At 41.0% G+C, this 19,520-nt stretch overlaps 1 protein-coding gene across 1 annotated transcript in view; it reads right to left on the bottom strand.

Moving 5' to 3' along the window:
- Positions 1-19,520, bottom strand: part of uvssa (UV-stimulated scaffold protein A) — a 57,256-nt gene that overhangs the window by 30,175 nt on the left and 7,561 nt on the right. Inside the window, exons 7-8 of the mRNA XM_083980118.1 lie at positions 17,927-18,036; positions 16,166-16,294 (exon numbers count right to left, since the gene is read on the bottom strand). Of these exons, the coding sequence (XP_083836244.1) occupies positions 16,166-16,294; positions 17,927-18,036 (239 nt within the window). The remainder of the gene's footprint in view (positions 1-16,165; positions 16,295-17,926; positions 18,037-19,520) is intronic.

The following is a 19,520-nucleotide window of genomic DNA, read 5'->3' as shown; positions in this document are numbered from 1 at the left end:
TGAAACTCAAGATTTAGCAGACAAATTAGAAGTGATGGTCTCAGAGAAGCAGGGCCATGTGTCACTGTAATAGGAATGAGACAAAACAAATATCGCCAACTTCAACATTAAAAACCTGCACAGATAGAAATAAAATAGTTCCTGAACAGAGCAGAATAAATAAAAAAGTTGTTTAAGTAAAGCAGGGTTATGTGTTACTGTAATGGCAAAGCATAAAATATGGAAGGCTCCTAAAGGCTGGAACAACAAGCACACAGCACAGATCTGTTGGCTCCACTGTGGATGTATGGATGTATACAATATTTATCCCCTAGGGGAGATTCATTAACAACAACAACAATACAAATGAGGATGAGAATAAGAATGGACCTGCCCAGTTCCTCTCCTAGGTATCTATATGTATGGAACACGTCAGTGTGTTACCTCATATGTAGTCTGGCCTGACGGAAGTGCGTTGCTGCGATTAGCCTCTGATTGGTCGGAACGAGCTGTCACTACCCGATTTGCATCTCTGCCCGATTTGTGTAAATACTAGGGCTGGGCCGATACGCTTTTGTGCCGATTTGATTCTCTAACGATTTTTGGGTCCCAATTCGATTTAAATTGCGATTCTGATTGAACAAGTATTGCAATTTTATGTTTCAATTATTGTGATTTTCTGTCCTTAAACAAGAGCAGGTTGAACCAAACACTTGACAATAAGTCATATTTACAAAATACAATACACACATCACATCAGTTTGTCTGTTGTGTTCGTTTGTTCACATAGATATCTGTGAACAAACGAACACAACAGGCCAGTTTGACTTTGTCGAGTGTAATGGCACAGAATACATGATCGTACAATAAAGATTGGTCGTCCCAAAAAAAAAATAAAAAAAAATAAAAAAATAAAAATAAAAAACAAATCGCCAGAAAAAAATCGCGATTAATATAAAAATCGTTTTTTTGGCCAGCCCTAGTAAATACTGGTCTGCGCATCCGCCATCTTTGACCGCTGCCTACGGCAACTCCACTTTGACAAAATTCATTAGGGCACTGCCCGATTTGCGGAAGCGGAAGTCTGCTTAAAGTTCTGTAAATTTAAAATACGGTACTGTGAAAATGATTTTAAAAAAGACAGTCAGTCAGTCTGACAGTCTGTTTAACTGACATGTTGTAACCTAGCTACCGCGGACGTCCATCACAAGACAGCTGTGTTGTGGTAGTTGTGATTGTTTGTGGTTGTCATGGTGATGAGGCCGGCGAGAAAAGACGAGAGTAAACACTAAAAGTCGCCTCTGTTCCTGTTTTCTGAGCATCAAGATCCATACCACCACAACCCACCCTCAATTTACATTATTAATAAAGTTTTTTTTTTTTTTTTTTAAATAAAAAGATAAAGCGTCTCTGGTGACGCACATAGGGCAGTGATCCTAAGTCAATTCAACTAAGTTTGTCCAAGTGGAGTTGCCGTACGTAGCTGTCACAAATCGGGTAGCGATGCAAATGGGGTAGTGACACGAGCCACCCGGCGGAAGTCCTGCCTCCGTGCTGCAGCTTTCCCAGTCCGCCCGGTGACGGGAAACATCAACAAACAACAACAGGAACCGAACCATGGATCTATTATACATCCGTGTCATGAACCAAACAGAAGAATAAATATCTGTCAGCGGTTGCCAACCGCCGTTAAACCGAACAAAAGAAGAAATATCCGTCAACGGTTTCAATTATTTCAGTTCATGCACACCGTCAGGTCCTATGTACATATGTGATTCATCTCATGTTTATAATATCTCTCTGATTAATACTGTAGGAGTATAAAAGCCATCACATGAACTGGTTTGTTCATGTCTGTTTCCATTCATCTGCCATAGACCTGCATTTAAAAAACAGACTTTTTCCAATCATTTCTATTTCAACTATCCAACACTAATGATAACAATAGTAACATTTATTTGTAGAGCACTTTTCACATAACACAAATAAGAAAGTTTCCAATGTAGGCCAGTCCCAAACCATTAAGAGCTTTAAAAACAAGTCCAGGGAACTTCAAATCTATTAAAAAGATAACGGGAGCCAGTGGAGGGAGGCTGTAATCAGGATAATATCATCTCTCTTCCTTATTCTAAGTCCTGCGCTGCAGTTCTGAATAAACTGCACTCTTCCAGTTGCCTGCTTCATGAGTCCAGTAGACCAGTAGGAAGAGCACTGTGCAATCATCTAAATGCCGGAATATCTGCATCTTTATGGACGCCAACAACATCCAACACCATCCATCATCTCACACTGTCCAACAACAGCCAACACAGGCTGCTGTGGCAGAGGACGACTGCCTATTAAGGATAATAATGTTTGGATGTCAACATTCTTTTGGTGTAATGCATCTTCTGCAGGGCGGAGTCCAAATAAAAGTGTCAACCAGAGGAAAAAGTTTGGTTTGTGCTGTTTCCACAGGTGTCTGTGCTTTTCTCCGGGCTCTAAAGCCTCCACCACCCCCGACTCCCCCCTGAAATAAGACTCCTAGCCTTTATAAAAATGATGTGAGGGCCCCGCCTCAGACAACTGCTCCCCTGACTTCATTTGTCTCTTGGCAAGTTTGATGGCACTGCATTTAAAAACCCATTCAATCTTATAAACCAAAAATTAAATGTAGTCGACTGTGATGGGCACTCAGTGCATCTGCTATTTATATGCTAATGCACACTCAGCCTGCCAAGGTCTGGCAAATTATTACTGCACAGCCATAAGTCAGGTGTATGGCAGAGAGGGGAGGGGCGTGCTAACCATCACACACACTCACTTATATAGGAGGAGAGGAGGAGAGCAGGGGAGGGGAGAACACACGGAGGTGAAAAAACCTTTAAAGATGTCTCCATTGTCTGCCCTGACAAGTTAATATAGCTCTCCACCTGGCTACACACACACACGCATGCACACACACACACGCACACTAGATGATTTCACTCTGTGTTTAGGGCTGAAATGGAAAATGTCTTCTTGGAAAAGTGAGCGTCTCAAGCACCGCCATTATCACAGAGAGGAACAATTAGCTTAATGGAAATGTTATGCACACATGCTTTTATAAACACACACTCACCTTCCAGACAGTGTCACACATCAACGACACACCCACAGAGTTTAACACAGAGTCTAGATTCTTGGTGCATCCTTAAAATAAGCTTCTCCAGGATTGGGCGGTAATACGGTAATAAGGTACATACCGCCGTATCTTAAAATAGAGGAGAAAAGACGACACGTCGCTCATATAGTGAGTTGATCCTCAAAAAAAACACAACTTCTGCAAAAACCTTGGCTAGATTTGAAGCACTACGTTGCCATAGTGTGTCTTGTAGGGTTGTGCCAACGTTTTTTTTCTTGCAGATGTTATAAAAACACACAGAGACGCTGCTACAGTTGAGCAGGGGTAAATACAGGGTCTGCTTGCTGAAAAACAGTCCCTGAAGGCAACGCGCATCAGCGGTTTTGCATGAATTTCCCTCTAAAACAACTCTGTCTGGTAACGTTGTGTTATTATCTCATAGCGTGGTGAATGTGCAGCTCACAACTTGTCCACCAGAGCGTTGTGGAGTTGTTGGATTGTGTATTTGATGAGTTTGATGAGGGAAACTAAGAAATCCCATTAGCCTCTGTAGCATAGCTCTGAGCAGCTCACGGCTCTGCTCTGCCGTTCTAAAAATAGCTTGCACCGACAATTAAAGGTAACAAACCTACTGCTATGACTATAGGGATTATGGCAATGGGCCAATTTGCCAAAATGTTGAACTATCCCTTTAATGTACTGTACATGTTTTGTTGTTGTTTCAGTATTCTCATGTGGTGTTTGGTAGGCTGTTTGGTAGGCTGGCATCTTGGTGACTCCGTGTGAGCTGTACAACATGATTTTTTGGCCAAGCTAATACGGTATACCACGGTAAAATGTGGAGGAGGTTTAAAGGGATAGTTCAACATTTTGGCAAATTGGCCCATTGCCATAATCCCCATAGTCATAGCAGTAGGTTCGTTACCTTTAATTGTCAGTGCAAGCTATTTTTAGAACGGCGGAGCAGAGCCGTGAGCTGCTCAGAGCTACGCTACGGAGGCTCATGGGATTTCTTGGTTTTCCTCATCAAACTCATCAAATACACAATCCATCAACTCCACAAAGCTCTGGTGGACAAGTTGTGACCTACACATTCACCACGCTATGAGATAATAACAGAACGTTACCAGACAGAGTTGTTTTAGAGGGAAATTCATGCAAAACCGCTGATGCACATTGCCTTCAGGGACAGTTTTTCATCAAGCAGTCTCTGTATTTACCGAACTAGAAACATTACAGGTAGCTGAGAGGTTAACTATTAGATAAATGATAGAATGATCAGAAGAGATCACACTCCAAACACTGCAACGCCTTCTGATGTGATGGGTTAACATGACTGGGACAGTGTGAGGTTGTATTAAACGTGCAATCATTTTTAGGGCCCGGCTAATTAATTCTCCGAATATCGCCCTTTGAGAATAATTGTCTATTGGCCAAAAGTTGGCTGACAGACGCCGATGTTAAAAGAAAGAAGTTTCTTTAGGTGGAACATTCTTTGTGGAGACTTGGTGCAGATTTGATCAGTCCACTTGTCCCACTTAAACTTACTGTCAAGCACAATCCCTAGATATCATACCCAATAACTTGTTATACATACGTTGCTTATCCATCTACCTATTGTTAGCATTGTTCATATGCAGCTCGCCCCACACAACAATGTTTGACAATAAAAGTATTTGAAAATAGTCAAATGTTCTCGCTTCAATCTCTATCTTTGTAACAAGTGTTTAAGCTATATTTAAAGGATCAAAAACAGCTTTTTGTTTTATTTTATTTTTTATGTAAAAATTTAATCTGCCAATATATCAATTATTGGATTTTTTTTTATTCCATAATATTGACAACAGCATCAGCCCCCAAAAAATCCATATTGGTGGAGCCCTAATAACTTTAAATGAAAAAGGTGCAGGACCTGTCCTGCTTTTAATCCCAGACATGTAGAGATGCTGCAAGAACAAGATAGTTGTAGACCGCTCCAGCCTGACATCATGTGGTTGATGAGGTCGTTGATATGAAGTCATTAACATCTCAACGTCCATTTATCTACAGAGACCAACAAAGGCTCTTCCAGGGTTCCTGGCTCAGTGACTTCACAGTTTGCAAGACATGTGTTCATGAGTGATAAGTATTAATGGTGTTTTTATTGTATTGATCCATGTGATACATTGTTTATTTGTGTGTTGCTGACCAGTGTTGGACACTGTTGGTTGTATTAAATCTCCTGAATGGCTTCTTTTAGGCAACATTTAACATTTGAGAAGATGGGGACAGAACAACAACCATGACATGTCATCAGGGACTCAGAAAACATGTTATGTCCAACAGCGCTACAGCCAGTGTGTTCTTCTACGAGAACAACGTCTGTTTGGGTTTGTCCTGTGTGTTCGTGTCCACTCTTAACACAGCCAATGTCAGAAAGCAAAGAGCTGGACTGACAGATGTGACCTCTGAGTTGGCTCATTTTCTCCTGAACAGGTTGAGCTTCAGGTAAGGTTCACTTTATCTATCTATATCATTGTTTTGTACTGTTTTTTTTATTTATGTCTTGTGTTTTTACTGTTTACTGTCTTGCTGCCATGTGGAGCTGCTAAAACTGATTTTCACAGTGAATGTTGGTGACAATGTTGACATTGACAATAAAGGATTCTACTCTATCCACCACTTTATTTTCCCATGATCCATTGCGTCACACCACAACGGAAGTGGGTTTTAGTAGCATTCTAGCGAGCAGCTAACTGGTAGCGTTAGCCACCGGTGTAGGTACCAAATGTGGGGGCTCCGGGCTGCCAAAACCGTTTTGACTAAATCTGATGTTTGTTAAGTCTATAAAACAAATTATTGAACAAACATTACTATTTCTGTGTGCACGTTTTTGTAATTAGTCATGGTTATCGTAGTTGTTAGCTTTGCTGCTGCTGACAGCTAACGGCAGCAGCAAACTCATCAGGACGTCAGCTGTTAAAACCCTCCCGTTGTCGGACACGACACGAAACTACTCTAGTTAACTCAATCATGTTGGAACTAGGATATCCGCTGGAAAAAAAAAAAATTTCATGGGCCGTTTATTGAGTTATTGTTTATTGACACTGCTAATGGCTAACAGCTAACGGTCAACGTTAGCCCAGCTAATCTAAAATGTTTGTTCAACAAATCGTTTTATAGACTTCATAAACATCAGAGTAGTCGCAACGGTGATATAGTGACGTGAAAATGTGACAGAAAGCTATAACCTCGTCCGTATTGTTCTCATTAAAATTAGGTGATGATTATAAATAAAGTCATCACGGCCAATGTCTATCAACCAGTCTATGCTATCAACAATACAGTAACGGTGGAATGGAGTGTCATGGCGACACCCAGCGTCATTCTCCGGAAAGTGGTGGATTCTATCTCATAGAGGGGGGTGGCTGTTTAAGTAATGTCAACAGTCAAAGGTTGGAAAAAATGTAGTTGTGGTCTTGTATCAGCTGTCTTCGTGAAAGAAGCTCCAGCTGCAGCAGTTATCGATCAAGCTTTTTGAAAACCAACTTGGATGCAGGTTCTGGATGGAGGATCCAGAGCAGGACTGACTGGTTCTGGTCCCTGTCCTGGTCTTGTGTGAGCCTCCATCACCGGCCTGCTGAAGACATTATTTTCAGAAACGGGGTTGTAACGGCAGGTCAGCTGCCTCTGATTGATTCCAACATATTTACAAACTAATTAGGCCTCAAGCTTCCACGGGACTCTGACCTATTCACAGCTTGATTTGCCACAACATCCCAAATCTCTATTACCACCTTGCACTGCTATTCATTACTACACACCCTGGATCCCCAGGGATCCCAGACTAATGACAAAAAAGCTTTCCTCTCCCAACCCCCCCCCCTCCACCACAGTCGTTCCTCTGCTGCTTCACCCTATTATACCACTCCAACCCCCCGTCCCCGTCCCCGTCCCCACCCTCACACAGAGACGCGCCCTTCGTCTCTGGGGAGCAGTCAGCTTATATGATGTATAAGGTGACATCTTTATTTCACTAACCTAGCGTGGCAGGTCTATTAGCCAGTCCAGAGCTTTCCCAACCTTTCCCTGTCAATGAGCTTATTCTCAACTATCTAGTTCACTTCCCCCTCCCAGCCTGTCTCAATCTGTGTTTAAAACGCTTATTATAGGCATTATTATACATTCTCACCTAGCGCCAGGCCCAGATTACCCCGGGCCCCTGAATACTCAGGGAGGACACGACCTGTCTGAAAACATGTGTGTATGTGTGTGTGTCTGTGTGTGTGCCTTTTAAATGTTTTAAGACACAAACTCTGTGATGAACTGTGATTAATCTGAAGGTATGGAAACTAGGGCTGGGCCAAAAAAATCGATTTTTATATTAATCGTGATTTTTTTTTGCTGGCAATTTTTAAAAATCGATTCTCATATGAGAATTTTTTTTTTTTTTTTAATTAAAAAAAAATAATATATATATATATATTTTTTTTTTTTTTTTTTTTTTTGGGGACGACCAATCTTTATTGTACGATCATGTATTCTGTGCCATTACACTCGACAAAGTCAATGTCACGTAACATTACGACACATGAAGCAGATACTTGGAACTTCTTGTGTTTTTGAAATCACTCCGCCCAGCAGCTGTGTCTGGAATGTAGTTCCGGCTAAACTTTTGCCTCAAAAACAACTTTGTCTCATAATGTTAAGTTATTATTTCATAGCGTGGTGAATGTGCAGGTCACAACTTGTTCATGAGAGCGTTTTGGAGTTGTTGGATTGTGTTTCGCTGAGCAGCTAGCGTCTCTGCCCCGCGGATCGCAAAACAACATGCACCGACAATTAAAAGGGAATTAACCGACCCCTATGACTCTAGGGATTATGGCATAGGCGAATTTGCCAAAATGTTGAACTATGCCTAAATGTAGCATATTTAATCCTGCATAGTTTCTCTTTAAGGCTGAGTCTCTCTGTGGTCTGAGGCTTTGATACAGACACAGTAGTAATATAGAACCTAGAGCTGCTAATCAATGAAGACATGGACTCGGACCTCAATAAGCTTCAAATCCTGTTAACTGTGGAGGATACCTCTGTTTTATTCCACTCCTTTAATATCCACATTTCTATTGTTTTATGCACCACATGCATTAATGAGGGAATAATTGAGTATAAAGAGAATGAAGGAGAGAAATAAAGACAACTAGTGCAAGAGAAAAAACATAAGGGAGAGAGAGACAGAGTACAAAAGAGGGAGTGTTAGAGGAGAGAAATAGAGGGATAGTCTTTCTTTGTTTATCTCCAGTGAGAAACAGGCGGCCACATCCATTGTGCTGTGATAAGATGGGTTATCAGCAGTAAACAAGGCCTGGGCCTGTTTGAATGGAGCCCAGAGTGACTGAATACACTCTTAAAAATAGATATGTTCTAATAAGTCTGCACGTCTCATCCTTCTATAAACACACGCCTATGCTTTCTGTCAGCAGCTCTGCACAGATTCATACAGGTTCTCCGGTCACGGGCTGGATTGAAAACTGCTCCAGACAGATTCATCGGGCTGGATATTCCTACAGCAGCTGCTTGAAGAAACTATATTTAAAAGTTGCAACAGAAAGCTTCCACTTGATCGAAGACAGAAGAAAGTTCCACTAAATACTATATCACAACACTGCAAACTAGAGCTGAAAATCATATTGTGATTTTTTTTTTTCACACTTTGTATGAGTCAGGATTTCAAAAAAACATCTAGACAATATGATCTGTAGACTGGTCCTTCCACCACGGTTTACCTTTTTGAAAATGTGACGATCTGGATATTGTATTTTAGTTCATGTTACAATTTTAATCATTTCCAATAATCATGTCATAGAGAACTGGATTTTATCTGTTTTACAACAACAACAATAAAAAACAGTCCACTCATTTCTCCCCAGTTTTTTCACATCTCACTCCAAACACCAGAAATCAACCACTATCACTGAGACACTAAGGGAACTCCATCCAGTGACAAAAGTCAAAGGATCTGGTGAGTGAACTGTGATTTATTGCTACTGAATATGTCGAGAATCAGATTTTTATACCTGATAAATAGTATTTCTGTCCTTCTATTAGAACAGCATCACACAATGTACAATATCAAGCTGGCAGTCCTTTGTTTTATGTGAGGACACCAGATGGAAAGTGGCTTCTGCTAAATGTGGTGCACACATCACTTCATCTTTTAAATGAATAAGTTCAACCCAATAAAATAACTAAATACGGATCCTTAAAAAGTCTTACAAGGCATTGAATTCATTAATCTAAAAACAAGGCCTTAATTGGCATTAAAATGTCTTAAATCAATTTTTCAAAGGTCTTAAAAATGTTAACACTTGGTAAGTGGGATTTTATGATTATAATTAGTCTCAAATCTCAAAATAATTGGTAACATTCTGACATAGAGAAGTTAGTGGCGGCCGTCACTGCTAAATTTCTTACCGCCACCAGCTCCCAAATCTGTTTTCCCCCCCCAATCATTCATGTAGCAGTCACTTTACCTTGGACCACATAGGAAAGTGGGTAAAATTGTCCCTAACCCTATGTAATAGATGTGGTGACGGTTTTTTTTTTTTTTTTGCATTTGTGTTTATTGTGAAGTCGGTCTTAAATTTCATTTCAAGTGGCTTTAAAAAAGTCTTAAAAAGTCTTAAATTTAAGTTGGCTTAAGCTGTAGGAACCCTGTAAATCAATAGTCTGAACTCTGGTTCTGCTTCTCCAGATGAAGTCATCAGAAACAGGTTCACGAGATAAATACAACAAGAATATTGTGCTGTTCAATTATACTGCCTTATTTTAGTGATATGTAGAACTGTGGGGTAACACATTATGTTTAGTGCAGAAAAGAGCAGTTAGAATCATTCATGTGGCTGAATGTAGTTGATCGGATCACCCAAGTAAGTACAATTTTTGGAATTCTCAACAGAAAGATTTGAAGGGTTGAATGGATATTTTTCATTTTAAAAAATGGATAAAGAGAAACAAATGAGAAAATATGCTTTGGGAATTTTACTGGATGTTTAATTTAGAGTTGTTTTGGCTTGTAAATTAACTTATACTGTATGGGTTGTTATTTTGTTGACACATCATCAAGGGTGTAGATGAGGGTGCAGGTGACTGGAAGTGACAGACCATCTAATATAACATGTATTGCATATTGTATTGTGAACTGAATGTGTCTCTGGTATTTTGGTGCTATCACAAATGTGTGTGTTGTCCTACAAATGTATATTTATTAATATGTCTTTGGTATTTTACCTCATTGTTGCTTTTTTTTTTAAGGTTGCCTTTTATCATCAGGCAGAGGGACTGGCGATGAAAACTAGCTTTTCTAGCATTTACATTTGTTTTTTACAATGTTTTATTAATGTACATTGTCCCTTGTCAAATAAATTAAACTGAAACATTCTCTGAGTTTAAGTTAGGGGCAGCCATAAAAAAAAATATATATATTCTTCTTACTGCTCTTTTCCAATCATGATAAAGTGTTGATTTGAATGTATACACCGTTTCAGAGAGTATAAAATACAGGTGTTACCAAGGATACTAATTAAGGCTCCATTCCATTTAGTGTACCAGAGCGTTTTCTAATGAGCCACACCTGTCTTTGTTTACACTCTCTGAAAGGGTCTATAGATGTGTCTATCATCATAGTGTATTGTACTGTACACTTTCATGAAAGGAACAAATAAAGAATGAAATGAAATCTACATTGGCTTTGATTAGCCACAAGTGTCAAAAACACTCAATTCAGCCTGATCATTAAAAGAATAGTTCACCCAAAATTCAAATTGTTACAGGGGGTCTCGGCGTAGCAGTGCATGTCCATATAACGGTTGCAAATGGATACCAACTGTCTTCGTAACAAAAAGACACACCAAAAAACATCCAAATACCTCCATGCTGCTCGTCTGATGCCGGCACAAATCTCGCGAGATTTGGACTAACCAGGAAGAGAAGCTTCCACTACAAAACAAGCTTGAAATATAGACTTATTTAATTTTTTTCGGGACAATTTCGCATTCCGGGGCTTCAATACAAGACGGACATTACATACGAGCAGCATGGAGGTATTTGGATGTTTTTTGGTGTGTCTTTTTGTTACGAAGAAAAGTGGTATCCATTTGCAACCGTTATATGGACATGCACTGCTACGCCGAGACCCCCTGTAACTCAGAGAAGCCACGGAGGACTCTGAAACTTCTCCCAGCCCTTAGTCCACATGAGGGGGAGTAGATAATGAAATTTCAATTTTGAGTGAACTATCCCTTTAACACTGAGATTTTACCCACAACATCATCAAAGTGCAACCCGCACAGGTGACATCTCCAGGACTGGTCAGGCTGACCAGAGATCAGAGCTGATTACCAGGCTCATAATGAGGCAGGGTCACCACTTAGATCAGCTGCTCTCAGCTAATACTGTCGCTTTTAAAAACTAAATCCAAACCACGTGATGGTACAGTCGGATCAACAACTCACCGAGCATTTATATATTGAGAGCCACAGACTGAACAATGAATAAAAACACCCCTGTGCATTTCTATTTTCAACACAGCTCTAAAACGTGGATGCTTTCTCCCCTCTCTATCTTCCACACTGCCCTCCTATTCTCAGCTCCCCAGTTCTAGGAGACTTTCTTCACAGGCCTGTTGAGACACAAACCAATCGGCGTGTAAGCAGCCCGATAGAGAGGGACCCAGTAATGGAAGGCCTTTTAAGGCTAAAAAGGAAAAGCTAATTATGATAAAGGGGCTGTAAGTTGTGTGGTTATCGCAGTGCTGGGCCTGCTGGTGCAGCAAACTGGTCCCTGACAGTGATAACCACGCAGAGCGAGACGCCCGGCGCTCTGTCACTGTCACTCTGCTGCTCTGTTCAGCTAAAGATGGATTTACACGCTACAACTTTTATGTCTTTTTTTTTTCCAACTCATAAAGCAGCCCCTTTTCATTGGTCCTTTAAAAAGTGGAAGCCGCAGCCTGCAGGAGATGCCTCTGGATTCTCTTTGTTCTGAGCCTCAGCACCATGAGAATGCACAAAGCATCACTTAAAGATATCTCAGCACCGGTGTTTCCTCTAATTAGCAGTAAAGTAACTTTCATGAGACGCCAGCGGTGTGGTCTGGTCTGTGCCTCCATTTCCAGGTGGAGCTCAAACAAGCAGCTGAGTGACAACGCTGAGCTTGATACAGACATATCAGCTGTGGAGGCCTGGGCCGCATTAGTAGTATTAAAGGGATAGTTCACCCAAAATTCAAATTTCACTCATTATCTACTCACCCTCATGTCAACTAAGAGCTGTGAGAATTTTCAGAGTCCTCCGTTCCTTCTCTGAGTTACGGGGGGGTCCGCGCAGCAGTATTTGTGCATATAATGGTTGTCAATGGATACCAACTTTCTTTGTCCAAAAAGACACACCAAAAAACATCCAAATACCTCCACACTGCTTGTCTGTAATGTCCCTCTTGTATTGAAGCCCCGACATGAGAAACTTTACGGAAAAAAATTAAATAAGTCTATATTTTAAGCTTGTTTGTAGCAGAAGCTCCCAGTGTCTCAGTTCACTGCTCTTCCCGGCGGAACGATTTCTTATGTCGGGGCTTCAATACCAGAGGGACATTACAGACGAGCAGCATGGAGGTATTTGGATGTTTTTTGGTGTGTCTTTTTGGACAAAGAAAGTTGGTATCCATTGACAACCATTATGGACAAATACTGCTGCGCAGACCCCCCCCCGTAACTCAGAGAAGGGACGGAGGACTCTGAAAATTCTCACAGCTCTTAGTCGACATGAGGGTGAGTAGATAATGAGTGAAATTTGAATTTTGGGTGAACTATCCCTTTAAAGTGAATAAATGTGAACATTCTCCCCCTTTGCACTCCAGCTTTTTTTTTCTCTTTGTGTCTGATGCATTCTGCGACATGGCTGAGCCACACCACCTCACCCCTCCCATGTATCATGTTTGTTTAGCCACCGGTACCGATCATCTCAGAGTGTGACCGGCTCAGCCACAGCCAGCACTGATCATTTTCGGCATGCATTGCAGATGGTGTACATTATATTAGCCTCACACACTATATGAAGTGACATGGCCGACATGTTGTTTTGCGCAAACGTGTATAGGTTCAATTTCAAAGTGTATGTTGTGGAATGGGATGCAGTTCTATCTGTGGTCACTAGATGGCGTGGATGAGAGATGGTTTTCAATTTTAAGACATTTGCAAACATGTGTCTACTCTCTGCCAGGATGGATTACTGACTGGTTTTGTCCAATAAAATGAAAGCCACTACACAAAGGGTTTAGGTGAGGTAGTGAAGGGTCTCGCTGTCTGAAGACACTGCAGGAATGTACAATGTGACACCTGGATGTGGAAATGGCCACACATCCATTGGCTGCAGCCTCACCTAGAGTGGGTTAAGTCTGTTTGAGTCTTCTGTAGCTGACAAAGATCCAGTTTAGGATTTCCTCGTATATTTGATTTTTCCACAATATAAGACTGTCACTCGCTCTGATGCGTGCTTCAGTGTTGCTCCACTAGAGAAATATTCAGTTAGAACAAACCAATCAGACGTGTGGTCTGCCTGTCCAGGCTGATGGAGTCAATATAGACAGTTATAAATACACCTATGAAGATGCTCCATCACAGTACAGAGGCGTGTCAAATTATTATTCAATCAAAAAATATATTTCAAAACAAAAAAAACAACATTTTCAATCAAAGAAAAAAAGTGTTTGAATGAAAAATTGCATTTGAACACCTTTTTTTCTTTGATTGAAAAGGTTTTGTGATTAAAGTGAGAGAAAATATATTTCTTGAAGTAATCTTTTTTGTGTTTGGGCCATGGTATGGATAGGACATTTGTGTCTTTATTATTCAATCCCCAAACAATATCACTTCAATCAAAAAAAATATTTTCAGAAAGGGTTAGGGTTAAAAAAAAAAAAAAAAAAAAAAAGTGTTCAAATGCATTTTGGGGGATCTCAATTTTTTTTTTTTTTTGCATTCAAACACTTTTTTTCTTTAATTGAAAATGTTTTTTTTTTTTTTGATTGAATAATAAAGACCCAGTCCAGCTTCAGTCTGTGTGTTGTAGCCATGTTGCTCAACCTGTGATGTGCTGTAGGCTGCTGCCACCTGCTGGCCTTGTTCCATACTAACAGCAACTAACTACTGACATGGAAACACATGTAGCTACATAGCACTTCCTTCTTCCTGAGGGTGTTTAAAAACTCATGAAACACATTCAACTCTACATGACTTCATTTGACCTCAGATTGAATCCAAAAACCTCTGAAAGGAGCCGGGTTCTTTCCAAGCTACACAATTCCTCTGACATATGACATTGTGGTGATATGAGTCTTTTCCATTTGGACTGCTGTACAAACATGGCAGCACAAGATGGTGACACTCTCTAAAGCAAGACCCTTGCTACATACAAGAAGAATTATAAGGCTATGAATACCGAACAAATTTTATTTTATAGTGATTATACACTTATTCAAATATATTCACAGGTAGTATAATCAGATTTTGCCAATAAACCTTGTCAATTATTACACACTGGACCTTTAAAGCCCCAGTATGTAACTTATTTGGCTTTTTATTTGCAAAAATCAAATATGTCTTTCATAAATACGTATTTTACTGAAGTGGAATCACACCTGCATACAAATGAAAGCTTCCTCGTTCCTTAGAATGAGTTGTTACAAGTCGTTACAAATACATAAGTGGGTGACGCACCGAACCGAGGCGGCCATGTTGCATCGCCATTTTTTACGTTGAGTGGCAGCGTGACCGTAGGTAACCATGGAAACTCAGCGGAGCTGTGGGCTCGGCCTGTTAAAACTGTCACCACTGTGTAGTGTGAGGAAGGACGGAGGCACTGGTGTTGCATTCAGGTGCAGTCAGGCAGACGGCCGTCGGCAAACCAACCGGATGTCATTTTACTCCACCAGAGAAAGACGGTAAAACCAAGGGGGCAGTTGTCGGACTGAGAAGTGAAGTCACTTCCGCGTTCAAAAAACTGCAATCCCCTCGGATTCCTCTGGGGGCTGGTGTCAGACAGCAGCATTCTCCATAGACCCCCATGTTAAAATCGCCGATTTTACATCCTCAATAAACATGTTAAAAGCCTGGTGTCAGAACGGTTTTTTTGTCTCAATCGATAGTTTCTACCCCCGCACACACTCTGAGGGGGGTGAATTTTTTTTTAACTCTACCGTTTTACTGTTATTAGGTTAAAACTGGCCAATTAGGGCGCGGAAACGTTGAGTGACAGGTCCGGAGCGGTCCGGAGACAGCTGCTTCGAGGCCAGTGGGCGGGTTCTCGGCCGGCCAATCCAACATGGCGCTGTTCAGGCCGCCATATTTGAGTCACAAAAACGACTCCCCACAACCAATGGGTGACGTCACAGGTGCTACGTCCATTCTTTTTAGTCTATGGGTAAAACGTGGGTCAGGTAAACAATACCACATCACCATGACAACATATCGTCACACCTGTATTGTTTTGCCTCGTGCTGGTGGAACACTTGTTTACATCGATGCTTGTTTATCCTGTTACATGCAGCGTCTGTTGTCTGTCTGACGTCTGCCCCATTTCACGTGAATGCAACATCAAGAATACGTTCAGATATGCAACCGCACCGCTAGATGGGGGGAATTTCTACATGTTATACCTTTAAGACAGTATAGAAAAGAGTGTCCAAATACAGCACAGACGCTTGTGCTGTACTGTATGTAGTGCTGTATTGTTGTGACATGAACAGATGACAGTTCATCCGTTAGAGTTCAAATGCTGAAGCTTTGCACAACACTAGGCTGTGACAACAGGGACAATATACTGTATCTCTTTGTCCACACAGGAAGTGTTTATCAATTCAGAGCACTTTGGTAACAGCTGATTACAGTGATATGTCCGTCATGTCATTTTAAACCCATCAAATACAACATGTCTGTGCTATTCATTTCAGACAGTCAGTTGAGGGATACAGGAGGTGCTTTGTGTTACCACTGGTTATTTCAACTGGGACCAAACTCTCCCCTGAGCTGTGAAACAGAGAGGAACTCACCACTCTGCGCCGCCTGGTCTTGTAGTCGATGTGAAGCTCTTTGTGTTTCTGCAGTGCAGCTTCCAGAGAACTCTTCAGATCCAGTGCTCTCCTCAGTAGCTGCTGGTCTGCTCCGGCCTTAGTGAAGACCTGGACACACACACACACACACACACATTGGTTAGCAGGGGTGTGTACAACAATACGATAAAAGCATACTAAAAACATGTGTCATATTTTAAAATGTAATATTGCCAACTTTCGCCATATTAGACACTCGTTGACAACAGATGCTGCAAAGACATATCTAAATGCGATGATTCTATCCTACATCCAGTATTGTATATCATCTTGGTCACAGGCAAATAAAACTGTATTAAACACTGTAAGATCACTCTACGGGCAAGCTCTGAAGATCCTGGACAGGAAACCACGGTATTACCATCACTGCAGCATACTCTCTAAATATAAGTTCTTGAGTTTTGACAACCTAATCAAATTCTGTAATATTCGACTGGTTCAGAAGATAATACACAACGCAGCCCCTCCCCCTCTGAAAAATTGTGTACAGCTCCGCTCCGAGTCGACAATTAGAGTCTCAAGATCAGTATCCAGGGGTGACTGCATTATCCCCATGCGACACTCCTCCTTTGCACAATCTGTCTTTTCATGGACAGCCATCAAAGAATGGAACAAGCTGCCTGAAACCCTGAAAAGCAGATCAAACTATTTAAATTTCTCTCATTATTTAAAGGGACAACGAGGAGTTTCTATTTGGTTATAAAAAAGTCTCATATTAATGCGGATGAATCTACGTTACCCACATTTGTTAATGGGCCCATTTTCGATAAATATATGGTTTTGTCTCTATGGTTATTTTGTTATTATTAGTGGTGGTGGAAATGCTGGTCGAGCCGACCAGCGTTTCTTTACTTTCGGTTTCGTGGCGAGTCATTCAATTCAATTTTAATTTATTTAAAAGGGACAATGTACAGTTAAAACATAAATGTTGCCATTTGATGCACTATACCAGATTGTAGCTTTAAGCTAATTTGCATCTGTCATGAGAATAACGCCGCCGAATCGCCGTTTATGGTGGGAACTACGACGGTATGTGATCGTCTTTGAACCTCTGACTTTAATTCTTGATGAATGAAAACATGAGTCTGTCTTGCACCGGTCAAAGAATTTCACTGTGCGCAGAGGCTCATAAATGTAGTGTGAAAACACAATGCACCCAATCCATGAAATTATCTTAAAATCTTATGGAATATGAATTGTGGAAATTTTAAATGTTTTATGTATATTTGTATCTTGTAAGACTTAGCTTTTCTCTCCATTGATTATATAGGATAGGGTACACCTCAGCTCTCTCAGGTGTGTTGCACTTGATCAGGTCTTTTTAGATGTGGAAACTGTTGTTTTTGTGTCTATGTGCTGTCTACTGTCTGTTTGTGTATCACTCTTGTATAGTAGTTTGTGGTCTGCGTTTCTTGTCTGTTTGTTATATGTTACATGTTGGGACTGCAGATAGAAATGAGCTGTGAGCTAAATCTGGTGCAACCATCTTTTCGTTTTCTGTAAATGATTAATGTCATTGCACAATGTCCCCTAAATAGACTAATAATATATATATTGTGAGTAAAAAATCATTATTGATACAGTATTATTTATTATTTCAGTGTATCAATATTTTACTGTTCAGACTGTTCTACCACCACATGCTTCCACGTGAACATGTGGTACCATGGTAACAGATGGGAGCTCCGTGCAGTTACTGACCTGAACCCAGCCCTGCACGGTTGGTAGATGTTTGGTTGTTATCAGTTTGTGGAGGTCTATTACCGTGGAAACCACTGCCTCATTATCTTCTGTCTCCTGCAAATGCAAACCTGAAAGAGGAAAACGGAATTAAAGGAAAGACAAATAAACATTTTACTGATATCTGATTACTGATGTCTCATCCCTGGTGAAGAGTTCTACAACATTGTACTGTATTTAAATCTGATTAGGAGTCTGATTATCCTCAAAAGGGGTTAGCCCAAGTATCACAAAGTTCTGCACTTAAAGGGATACTTCACTCAAAATCGATAATTCACCAATTTTCTACTCACTGTCATGCCAAGGAAGGGTTTGGAGTTGTTGTTGTAGCAGTAGCTCCCAGTGGCTCTGTTGATGTTTGTGCACATGCGCGAGATTTGCTGCGAGATGTTCGCTCATCGTTGTAAACCATTGGATGTATGATGTAAACACGGAAGAACATCTCGCAGCAAATCTCGCACATGCGGCAGAGCCACTGGGAGCTACTGCTACAACAAGGCTAAAAACAGATATCAAATTCATTTTTTCCAAACAACTTTTTCCTGTCGCAGCTTCAGGACACTTAGGTCAGTAGGACGAGCAGTATGGGGGTATTTATCTATATAATATTTTGGGTGAAGTATCCCTTTAAAAGAACTTCCTGTCCACACTGGTTTAAGAGCTGCAGATTGGAGCTCATGGTGACGAGTCTGTGCCAGCACAGCCATGCTCTAAATCAGGGGTCTCCAACCTTTTTTCCTCTGAGAGCTACTGTTACAAAATGAAAATGGCCAAGAGTTACTCGTGTTTTGTAACATTAATTAAAACAAAACTGTGTTTCCCAGTCTTCATGGAAATAGTCTGTTTTTAGCCTCTACCATACTGATAACTGAAATGATTACTGTCAGGTATTGTCCCTCCTCTATTAAATATGAATCACAGGACACGTCTGTTCTGATGATACAAGTCAGTGGTCCTGAAATGTGTGTTTCTCTTCTATACAACACATTCTACATCTGGGGACAGAGCTCCATGGGAAACAGTAGGAGAGGAACATCTGGACAGGAGACCGGGATTTGATACAACACCGACAAGCACTGAATGTCGCTGTAGGAGAAGCAGAGCTGATTGGTCGGTTCTTATCACATGACATGCAGTTCACTTGCTGCCTCCCAAAAAGATGAGATTTTGGACATGAGGACAGACATGAAAAACAGTCACAACACACCGGCTGCCTCCACTACGGCTTCACTTTGGTTGTGAACACACACGATGCACATCTACACGTTACATCTGAATGGCCCCATGCACAGACACACAAAGCGTGTGTGTGTGTGTGTGTGTGTGTGTGTGTGTGCGTGCTGCTCTCCAACACGCAACTAATGCTGCCCACAAACAGACTTCTGTGTCTGCACTAGTACAGACCTGAAGTCTGAGCAGCTCCTCCTCTAACACCTCTGACCTACAAAACCATGAGGTGTCTGTCACTCAAATATGTCACATGAGTAAGTGTCAATGTGATGTGATGAGTCAGTCAAGTCATGGAGCACAGTCTCCAACATGTAGTGTAGTGGAT

Source organism: Trachurus trachurus, assembly GCF_905171665.1.
Source record: "Trachurus trachurus genome assembly, chromosome: 10".
NCBI lineage: Eukaryota > Metazoa > Chordata > Actinopteri > Carangiformes > Carangidae > Trachurus > Trachurus trachurus.
The sequence above is the reverse complement of the archived record's forward strand: the minus strand, read 5'-3'. Positions and strand labels throughout refer to the sequence as shown.